The 11102-nt window shown below is 38.7% G+C and overlaps 4 protein-coding genes across 4 annotated transcripts; 1 reads left to right on the top strand and 3 right to left on the bottom strand.

Moving 5' to 3' along the window:
* Nucleotides 1-489: 489 nt before the first annotated feature.
* Nucleotides 490-3101, bottom strand: EAF02_005215 (uncharacterized protein). Its single transcript, XM_038901263.1, has 3 exons — nucleotides 1947-3101; nucleotides 893-1647; nucleotides 490-837 (listed from the first exon to the last, which is right to left on the bottom strand). Exons 1-3 carry the CDS (start codon nucleotides 2065-2067, stop codon nucleotides 718-720), a joined length of 996 nt encoding a protein of 331 aa, XP_038758603.1. The 5' UTR covers nucleotides 2068-3101; the 3' UTR covers nucleotides 490-717.
* A 2079-nt stretch (nucleotides 3102-5180) lies between these two features.
* Nucleotides 5181-6363, bottom strand: EAF02_005216 (uncharacterized protein; the record flags this gene model as incomplete). Its single annotated transcript, XM_038901264.1, has 4 exons — nucleotides 5181-5292; nucleotides 5472-5710; nucleotides 5764-5906; nucleotides 5970-6363. 4 exons carry the CDS (start codon nucleotides 6361-6363, stop codon nucleotides 5181-5183), a joined length of 888 nt encoding a protein of 295 aa, XP_038758604.1.
* Nucleotides 6364-6473: 110 nt separating this feature from the next.
* On the bottom strand, nucleotides 6474-7265 carry EAF02_005217 (uncharacterized protein; the record flags this gene model as incomplete). The annotated part of the gene is made up of 2 exons (XM_038901265.1): nucleotides 6474-6863; nucleotides 6945-7265. 2 exons carry the CDS (start codon nucleotides 7263-7265, stop codon nucleotides 6474-6476), a joined length of 711 nt encoding a protein of 236 aa, XP_038758605.1.
* Nucleotides 7266-7586: 321 nt separating this feature from the next.
* On the top strand, nucleotides 7587-9065 carry EAF02_005218 (uncharacterized protein; the record flags this gene model as incomplete). Its single annotated transcript, XM_038901266.1, has 1 exon — nucleotides 7587-9065. One exon carries the CDS (start codon nucleotides 7587-7589, stop codon nucleotides 9063-9065), a length of 1479 nt encoding a protein of 492 aa, XP_038758606.1.
* Between the last annotated feature and the right edge of the window lie 2037 nt (nucleotides 9066-11102).

Consider the following 11102-nt stretch of genomic DNA (forward strand, 5'->3'; position numbering starts at 1 on the left):
ATGATTATTGTCATCATTATAAAAACAATCGGGTTGCAACCCAACATACTCAGCAGTGCAACAGAATGCTTATAACTGCATATTGATGGTATCATAATGAGCCCCTTGGACTATTTCTAGAATATATTATAATAAAGTGAATTGTAAAGAGATCCTTCGTAAAGAATTATCGTCTTTATATATATGACTGTTCCAGTTGCTTATTTCCAGTTGCTTGTCCTAAAAATCTAAAAATTTTAGAATAAGCTTAAATCGATCTAAATTATATATATACAAATTTTCAATGAATTCTATCCATAAATAAGAAAGTTAAAAATTCCATTTTTGGTGTATTTTGGGTATAAAAAGTGGCCCAAAAGGGGGGTGGCCAGAAAGTGGGGTATCCGACTTAATTACAATCGCAAACTCGATCATAGTAACAATACTATTATATACTAATTCTATCATCTCATACCAATACATTCACAAATACCAAGAATAACAAACCAATTCATAAGAACAAATATCTATTGCAAGTAATCTATATATCTAGTCGCAATAATATCCCGAACCAACAGGTCTTTTGAACCCCCTATAAATCCACCAAAAAATGATTCCCCGACCGGCTAGCTAATTAATGCCTATACCTCAACGCCATGCAACTTATAAAAAGGAATAAAAATGCAGTGAATAAAGATATAGCAGACGGAAGATGATAACAATTATCCATCTTCCATCTTAAGCGCCAACCTCCTCCGTGATTGAAGCTGGTATATTTTCTTTAAGCTCAGAGAAAGATTCTGGCCACAAGAACATCTTTTCTTCCTTTGTTGGAGTAGCAGCAACATATGAAGGAACCTTGAATGTAATATTAGTATTAAGAAGTAATGACCAAGAATGAGAAACAACTTACAGCATTCTGACTTGAAACTCTTCTCCACAAGTTGGCTCTTGGGTTGAATCTAGCTGGCTTGCCTGCACCACCAGTCTTCGCTTGATCCTCCTCAGCAATCTTCTCCACTTCCTTTTGAATATCGGCAAAAGTATCAAATGGAATGTAAGGAATCTTATGTTCCACACAATACTCCTCCAATCTCAAACCTCTTCGTGCAAATAAAACATCTGCTTGTCTCGCAGCAGGTAAATCAGAAACTCCATCACCAATGAATACAATCAATGGGATAGTTCCATCCTCACATTCCAATTGAGCAAGTTCTCTTGCTTCCGTAATGGACAATGCCTTGTCGTGACCCAACTCAGTGTCATGTCTCCAAACTGGCTTCCACAGACTTCCATCCTCACTAATCTCTGCCTCATTTGCCACGATTTGGATTCTCTTACTCTCCTCCTCTCCCAAGAACTTATCCAACACTTTTCTCAACACAGGCTTCAAGCCCGCACTGATAACATTGAAAGGAATATTGTTATCAATACAGAAGCGATGGAATTTTTGGAAATCAGGATCAATCTCGAGAGTTTTCTCCATCACGGCAAAACCATCTTCGAAGGGAACGCGGAGAGATCCCCACATCTCTTCTGAAACATCACGGAAAGAACGTTCGCCGGTTTTGATTTGTTCATCGAGGATCTGACGACGTTCTTCTCCGCATCCGTATGAATCGAAAAGGACGTGCCCGGTATCTTGCATGAAGATTGTGCCATCGAAATCTGGAGTGGAGATGTTAGTTTCTTATCTGAATATATATGTATTCTCATATAGGCAAAAAGCAGTGTACCCAACTATACCCAGACAATGATATTTTGATATCAAATCACAAAATCAATATCCAATTAAATATAAAAAAGACTTTGAATTTGTAATAAATCAAATCTTCTGAATATATTCACATAACTTGGAATACGAAATATTGATCAAATGACTTGATATCAAATCAATTGAGAAGTGTATTCTTTGGGTATACCAGTCCGGATAGAGTACATGTATATCAAAAAAAGGAAATACATACCCGAAAAGCAAATAATCTTTCTCTTGCAGTTCAACATATCTGGATCTTGTGTGCGAGCGTAACTAGTTTTCTTAACTGCCAAATTGGTACTGAGAGTTGGTGGTGTAGTTGCAGAAGGCATTCTGAAAAGAAGAAAAAGGATGAAGAGGTCAATAAATAAATATGTGAGTATCAGGGGGAGAACGCTAGTGAGCCAAGTTTGAGCTAGGTAGGCACGGAAAGGTCGAGAACGATTTTTTTTTTTTGATTGATTGATAAGATGTGTGTGGTATCTCGATGAACGATGGAAGTGATGCAGTGATGCAGACAAGGAGGGATAAGAAATATGGGTTCAAAGTTGGAGGAAAGGCGGAGAGCGGGATGAAAGTTGATGTATATATATGGGCCTTTGGTGAAAGCTGGAGTTGGAATGTTTAAACGCCGTTGAGATGTTGGTGTTGGGATTTATTGGTAGATTGCCTGAATGGATTGATTGATTGATTGATTGAACAATTATAGCAAAAAGAGAAAATGAAGTCGAGGGCGGTTCCCAATTTGTATATTCATTGATGTGAAACTATTCCTTTACTTTTCTTCCATCTGCTTTGTGATAATCTTCACTTTCTCCATCTCCATCTCCATCTCCCCCATCCATCCTAAACAATGACTCCATCCTACATGATGCAAATGCATCTCAACAAAGATGTGTTCATGCTGCGTAAAGTCGTGGACCAAATTCTCACGATAATACTAGGTAGCTAGTAGATACTCGTGTCATGAGTTTCTACTGGTAGGTGTGTCTCTTGGAAAAGTTGCCCACCATTAGTTCCAACTTTGGCAAACGAGATATCGATGTCTCAAGGACAAATTCGATCTTGGTATCTGGAACCTTGGTGGGGCACTTGAATAGAGGGGCAGTGCGTGGAACAAGTGATTGGTGGGGGAGTGTAAGCGTGGAAGAAAAGACGTGGGTGCGAAGGAACGGACAGAATGTTCTTGAAGATACGAAGGATCTAGAGTGTGCGTTGCCATTGTTGAGCATGTGAGAGGAAGAAAATGTGTTTGTGATTCTCTGTTGTGATTGGATGGATACATGTTGTGTTTGGATTGTTTTGAGTCGACAATGCTAGGTAGGAAATTACGAGGTGATACTATCGTAGGTAATAGTAATAGATAGGTACCTATGATTCATCATTCATCACACTCGTGCAGTGAAGTGAGGTGAGGAAAACGCAGAGTACAGTACGGTGCACAGTACATACCTAATGACATCATACATCTAGACTCGCTACCCCAGTAACACAAAACAACAGAACAGAACACACCCACCAACCAACCAACCAACCGACCGACGTTCAAAGTTTCCATGCACTCCAATTTCTCATCTACCAGAACATCCATACCTCCGACCTACTTACTACCTATGCACGTTGTGTTACCAAAAAGGAAGTCCCGAACCGTGTCACAATTTGTTTCAAGGGATTCCATTGCACGTCCTAAGCACCGAGTCAAAAAACGATGCACCACACTTAGGTACTCCGTAAAATACATACACACACATGCATATGCATGGAGTGAAAGTTGAAACCATGAACAAACAGGCTTATCTTAGACACTCTCACACTGGCGTATATTCCTCACGGAGAATTTCAAGCCACGATCCATCCCATCATCCAAGCGCTTGCACACTGTGCTCCACGCTTCCTTCTCTCTTTGCGCTTTTTCCTACATGCATGCGTTGCTGACTGCTCGTGATCATGGGCATTGCTAAGACAAACTGCTCAGGTGCTCACCGATATACTGACGCGAGGATTGAGCCACATACTTACTTCGTAGTCGAATACCGCATGCACGTTTTCGCATTATTGGTTGGATACCTATCTAGTTAGATAGATGGATTCAAACAGGACCCGAAATATACTTCAAGTGTCTACTAGGTACCTACTGTATGCACATTCCACGCAACACAATAAGTATCCAGATCGTCATTTTGCATATTTCACTACTCGAGTAACGAGTAACATGATTGATTAATGATTGATTAATTAATGAATTGTTTCATTTATATCTACGGAGTATTCAAAGCTCCAAGACCACCTGGAAATGTGCCTCTCTTCCTTCCCAACTACAATAGACTGCAGTCGACTGGCTACTAGATACCAGGTACTAGGTATACATGTACTCCGTCTGTACATATGGGAATTTGGAAAGCAGAATGGGGTTTCCAATCCGATTCGATTCGATTTTTCTGCTGCGAAATGAAATGAAATGAAATATCGTAGAATAAAATAAAATGATGTCACAATGCAGATTCCAGATACCTAGCCATCAAGATCTTCTTTCTGTACGATACCTACCTACCCAGTACTCCAAACACACACTGATTACGTACATCATACATCACCCCAAAAACCCAGGGGAAAAAAATACGGACCTACCTAGTATGACTCAAAATGAGGTTATCGTGAGATTTTTCCCACATGTAAGTAAGTAAGTAAGTAGATCTACTCTACGTACTTGGTTTTTTCCTTTCCTTTCCTTTTCTTCTTCATCTTTCCTTTTCTTCCCTCTTATCCATGGAGACGTTATCGTTGGAACAAAAATGTGTTAGATACCTACCCACCTAGTACCTACCTACTAGTCTTCCGAAGATCTATTCCGAAGATCTAGATCTACATCTAAATCTTCGGATTCGGATTCTGATTCGGATTAGATTGCATCTAACTTATTCTTATCTGTGAATCTGTTTGATGAACACGACACGACAAGACAAGACAAGACAAGCTTGAAGCTCATGATGGATCTAGGTAACACGTGATAGGTAATCAAAATAAATTACCTACCTACACATACCACTTCGTACATACTTCGTATGTACATAAAAGTCACATCCATACGCCTAGCGATCTACAATCTACAGTGAGTGCAGGTTGATGCGATAATTTTTGATCATCTGGGTATCGTAAGTAGATTATTGATATTCATCATATTTCTCTCTCTATCTGATTGCGCTTTTTCAATCACCCCTTTCCCATGCTGCTGACCACTATGAGCAGCCTAGGAAAGTAGCCATGGCCATCAACCGGGTACTGGATCATAGATGGAGTGGTCATGTCCTCACTCTCGCATAAACCATCTCAACATTCCATAAACAAGAGAAGACCATTGTTATAATCCCTCGCTAAACAACGACATAAATTCCCCCAACGCCCTAAATGATTTTTGTGTCTACTACTACTACTAAACTATGGTCTATTATGCGGCGGCGACCTTGGGAGAGTATTTCGTGGCAGCCTTGTCGAAGAGGGAGTTCTTCTCCTCCAAGTCCTTCAAGAATGCGTGTTCTGGTGCTGTGCTTCCTAATGAACTAGACGACAAATGTTAGTAAAAGGAACATTGCAAAGTGGTTCAAACATGAGCTGAACCTTGGATTGCCATTCCAATGATTTTGCAAGAAAGAATTCAAGAAAGGTATAGCATAAATCCAATGTTCAATCTTTGATTGATTCGGAACGAAAGCAGCGCCTATAGGGAGAATACACATACCTTAATAAATCACTGGATTCCTTTCCTGAGATTGTCTTCAAGACGACTTTGTTTGCAAGGACTTCAGCATTCTCGGGGTCCTTGCTGAAAGCTTGATCTAATGCTGCTTCTGCTTCCTCCAATCTTCCTAGATGTATTTCTGCGATTGCTTGCGCGACAAGACTTTGTGTTGAGGATGTTGATGGAGCTTGTGCGAGTTCTTCGAAGACATAGAATGCTTGCTGGTATTTCTCTCCGCCCTAGGGTGATGTTAGTAAAAGATACTCTGTATACTGGACTTGAGATAACCTACAACTCTAAGTCCCACCCAGGACTCTGCCAAGTTAACCAACAGACTATCTTGAGCCCATCTCCTAGCTTGTTGAACTTCCTTGATAGCCAAATCGGTACGGTTTTGTTCTAGATGAATTTGAACAATGAGAGCCACCGCCTCAACTAATTCCCATGATTAGCCCCCCTCTGCGACCATAGAGTGACCCTGAAGTGTATAATACTTACGGTTCCCCTGGTGCAGTCCCAACAACTGCAGAGCTTCCTCGCTCTTTCCCGCAGCTTGTAGAACTGTTCCACCCAATACCTGCACTGTCGCATTGTCGCTCGAGTCCTCTGCCAATTTCGAAATCATCTGGACGCCCCTATCTTCATCCTCGCTCACAAACACGGCTAGAGCTCCGACAGCTTTTAATTCAACGGCATCTTCTCCTTGTACATCTGCGAGAACATCTTCAGCTCGTCCGAGTGCAATTTGAGCTCTTAGTGATATAACCCGCGCTGGGAGTGCATTCTCTGGAGAAAGGGCACTGGTATCGAAATCAATGGCTTCCTGATATTGACCTTGGTGGAAATGATTGTGCAAGTTAAGAAGCTCGCCCTCTGCTGAGAATGGATCCATATTGTATGATTGTGGTTTGAATGTTCAATGTTGAAGATTACATGCGGTGCGCTCGAACAATACGTGTTGAATTGGTCGAGGATGCCGGAACTTGCCGAGACCCTTTGAAGCTAAAATTTCTGGGGTTGTGCCGCTAATTTGTTTGAGCGAAGGCCATGTACACTTCCCGTTGCTCCTTGCCATGTGCTAAATCTCGCATCATCACGACGTCCATATATCTTCGTTACTAATTTCAAAGAACGAAGTCCTCGGGCTTTTGATTTCACATGATCCACTAATTCTTTATTTGTGGAATCTTCAGAGGGAGCCTTTGATTTGCTCTCATTAATATAATCGTCCTCTTCATTAGTTTGAAGCTGCAGCCTAACGTTATCCCAAAATGCTCTGATTTGAAGTTCTTTGCGATAATTATCAAAAGTCATTTGTATACCAGGCTGGGGGCGTTTACTCGGTGGTCTTCTTAGTACTTCTTCCCGTAATCTCACAAGAAGTTCGTTTCCCTAGATCATGGACACACAAGTTAGTCGGATCAGTCCAAAAGGGTTACTCTTCACAATGAAACCGAGAATGAATATACCTACCATTCTTTCGTCAATATTTTTGTCATCATCTAAGCACCTCATCAATGGTCCAGTTAGGAAGAAGTTTTGATAGTTCTGCAATAACTGGTCGTAGGTATATACTTGATGAGGTATGGCGTGTTGCTGGATATCCTCTTCACTCAGGTGTTTCGAAGGAGCCCCTCGAGTTTTTTGCCTTTTTTCTTTACTTCGTGCTGCGATATTCTTCTTTACTGCCATGGCCTTTAACAGCTCAAAGTCAGTAATGATTGAATGCGGCCCATCCTTAATCCTTCTGCGTTTGCAAAGCTCAAAACTGTATACGTTATCCTTGGTCGACATCTCTTATTCACAAAATACCAAGGAAAAGATTGAGTTGATTCTTAGAATCTTTTATTTCATATTTAATTCTGGCTGCACATCGATGACTAGAATAAATTTCGATTCACATTTTGAGCCATAGCATTATAAAACGGTGATTCACATACGAATCATCGCAAGATAATTTTGCAACCCATGCACAAATCATTAGTATATTTACTTCAATCTATCTCCGCCGGTTTAATGTCCTAAAAATCCTCCTGGAAGTACAACAACTTTCTTATTATCGAACACGACTGTTCAGTATATCATCTTCTTTCTTGTCTAAGGAGATCCAGCAAGATGGTAAACGCACTTCTTCCAGAGATGACAGACCTACCTGCAGGTTGGGATGGTCAATTTGATAACAATGATCGAGTTTTCTTCCGTGGTCCTAATGGTTATTTGACTTACGATCATCCTATGAAGGGTGCAATCCCAAAGCCTTGGCAACTCAAGGTTGATAGGTCTGTCCCAAATCCTCGTGAGTATTATTACAACACGCAGACTGGGGAACAATCACATAACAACCCGCGTTTCAAAAAAGAAGTCATGAACTCAAGCCTTATCGGTGTCTCCAGACTCGTTCGAGAATCTGCAACTATGATGGTAAATACCAATGGAACTGTCGAGAAATCACGACGTCAAGCTATTGGGAACCAGAACATACGACATTTGTATACAATCGTCAAAACACTCGACGCTGGGAATGGCGCTATAGGCGGAATGAATGGCGGAGTTCATGTTGTTCGACTCAAGGGTACGGGTAAGCTTTATGTCGAGAAGCGATTCAAGAAAGATGACTTGCAACCCCTGAGAGATGGAACGCCTGGAATGGGCGTAGTCGAGATTGGGATAACTCACAGGGTGATGCATGGCGGTCTCGCCGGATATATTAATGGATTTATAGAACCAAATGACATGCATCCAGCTAGCGCGTCATTGTTTCTTGAATTTTGCGATTTAGGATCTTTGGATGATCTTATTAAATGTCATGCTCAACGTCTGGGTACAAGAGATGCGGTCAATGTACCTGAGCGCTTTGTTTGGCACGCTATTGTTGGACTTTGTGATGCTCTTTCCTACCTTTGGGGCGGAAAATCATTCATAACCAATGAAAACCACACGGGAACAGGGCCTGCAAAGGGCTGGAAACCAATCTTACATCGCGATATGAAGCCTGATAATATTCTCATACGGTCGAGGTCGACGAACGGAGCCACGAAGTATCCTTTTCTGGTCATAAGTGACTTTGGTTTGGCCACTGATAATCATAAACAGGGATCTGGAGCTTGCGGGACGAGACACTTCTGGGCACCTGAACTCCTCTGGGATCCTCCCGCAACAAAGGGTTGGCATATTAGTACCTTTCCTCCGAACCAATATCATACTCACGAGAGCGATCTCTATGCGCTCGGGGTTTGTATATACAATCTTTGCAGACCTACCAATGCTGTTGTGCATGGGCAACGGTGGCTCGGAGCACTCTCACATTTCAAATTCGAATTTTATCCAACAAATCGCGATGAAACTGATCTATGGTTGTCATCTCGAAAATGTCGTAAATCCGACTTAGACGCCGGTTCATCTTACTCGCCTTACCTTAGAAACATTGTCAAGGAAATGACTGCTTGGAACGTCAATGAAAGAGGCGCTGCTCATCAACTCGAAAATATACTCATTCCTACTGTGAAGAAATGTGGTTATTATGACGAAGACTTCAGCCCGAGTGAGGCGCTTCCAGCCTGGGCCATCAAAAAGCATGACTACCATTCTAGATGATCTTCATCAGCATTCTCGATAATAGCAGTGGAGTGGAAAGTTTCGGATGCCAGGCTTTTGAGTAACTTTGAACTTTGACCCATGGGTTTTGGAGGTGATCTGATTGGCTGGGCAAGAAGGCCGTGATATGTCAGTACATGAAGAACTACATTCTTTTCTTCTCGATTTTGGGCGTCAAGATTCGCCGATAACAGAAGTGTTATTATATTACAATGGAACTTCAGAGTCTTTATTCAATTAAACTCTAGATGTTTCTACTTGGTCAAAGTGAACAACACTATTCTACTATCCTAACATTTACAATATTTAGTACGACAATGAAATCTTGGACTGGGAAATGACAGAGAACAGATCACTAATGAATGTAAAGATACTGCTCTTGGGGGAATTGATACTGCGAAGAAGTTATTGAAATTTGATAGGCAGATAGCATTATAAAAATATATCTTCGTTCCTTTCTAACATCGAAAATTCCCAGTAACCTCGATATAAGTGATTGGCTGTCAGATGGTCTAATTGATAGGGTGAAAATGCATTCACAATCCGAGCTACCCAACCCCTTCAAAATCAATTGTAGAGGGATAGGATCTTAAGTACTAATAACAAAGAAGGATAGATGATGCTCATAACTCCTCACTACCTACTTTTAAGTACTGTTCAAGACTATTTGGAAATTGACAAGAAAAAAACACATTCAATCAACATCTAATCCGAGTTAAAATATAGGTATAACGTGGTTTATCATTATGTGGGCCATATCATTATGTAGGCTACTTTCACCTCAATTATTGTATTCAAATTCATATTATTTCACAATTATTAAATCAATTAATTAAAACTATTAAGAATCTAATAATCTAGAATCTATTATATTGTTTTAACAAGTTTTTAAATTGTAACCTGGTTTTCCATATTTACTATAATACCTATTAGAAAATACTTCCCTATTAGGATTTCTTTTATTTTGATACTTATTATGTTAAATCTGAATATCAACCTTTTGCTGAAATAATACATCAAGAGTTTTTTATTCAATAAATACTTCTCCTTAATGTAATTGAGTTTTTTTTGTATATTGATATTTACTTAATATCTTATTTGCCTTTCAAAATATACAAATCTCTATATTCAAAAATATATTCTTATAAACTAATTTCTTTATATTTTTAATTAAAGTTAATATAGTTTCGAATATAGATATAGGGGAGTTTGATTAATAATAAATTATTCAAGATTTAATTAATATTGATTGAGAAAGAGTTTTAGTTAGATTATAAAGGGTTTGAGAAATTCATTAATCTAAATTAAAAGAGGGAAGAAAAGGAGTAAGTAGTATATAAATTTGAATATTTAGTTTCGAAAATATAGTTTTGGGATTAAAGGGTATTAAATCTGCTTTTCGAAATCCTGATTTCATATTCTGAATTGTGATTGATTCTTTATATAACGTGTTTTATCATCGAGTGGATCATATCACCGAATGGATCACTCAATTTACATACAAAATTCGTCTGTGCGTAACCGTGCACTTTCTTTATTTATCGATAGAATTTTTTAAAAATTTAATGTATGAAATCTAATTAAAAGTGTACTATGAAAATCTAATTTTTTCTTGAATATTCAAAACACTATAAGAATTATTATAGAAATAGTTTTTTTGTAACGAAAATCGTGGCATTTTCGAATTTTTGTCGAATTTAATAAAGATGTTTATATAAAAACTAAGTTTCTAAAAAGCTAAATTATTATCATTATTTTAAATCTTTCAATTTTCAGAAATAATGATTGGTTATTAAAATAAGAATATTTAAAAATAGTTGATTTTGGTGTATTTTCAAATGATCCATTCGATGATATGATCCACTCGGTGATAAAACACGTTATAGTTTAAAAGTTATAAAGAATTCAATCTTTGAAATATAATTGATATATATTTTGATAAATCTATTAATTTAATCACTATATGAATATTTCAGATTATCAAAACAATCTATATTATTATTATTATTATTATTATTATTATTAGTAATTTTCAAC

Source organism: Botrytis sinoallii (genome assembly GCF_014898435.1).
Source record: "Botrytis sinoallii strain Bc 23 chromosome Unknown BSIN_008, whole genome shotgun sequence".
Taxonomy (NCBI): Eukaryota; Fungi; Ascomycota; class Leotiomycetes; order Helotiales; family Sclerotiniaceae; genus Botrytis; species Botrytis sinoallii.

What these genes read in the sequence shown, in the direction of transcription:
- EAF02_005215 (XM_038901263.1), bottom strand. Translation starts at nt 2,067, where the DNA reads ATGCCTTCTGCAACTACACCACCAACTCTCAGTACCAATTTGGCAGTT. An exon ending in AAAGATTATTTGCTTTTCGG is followed by an intron (nt 1,648 to 1,946) that starts GTATGTATTTCC and finishes TCTCCACTCCAG; the next exon opens with ATTTCGATGGCACAATCTTC. An exon ending in GAGTTTCAAGTCAGAATGCT is followed by an intron (nt 838 to 892) that starts GTAAGTTGTTTC and finishes ATTACATTCAAG; the next exon opens with GTTCCTTCATATGTTGCTGC.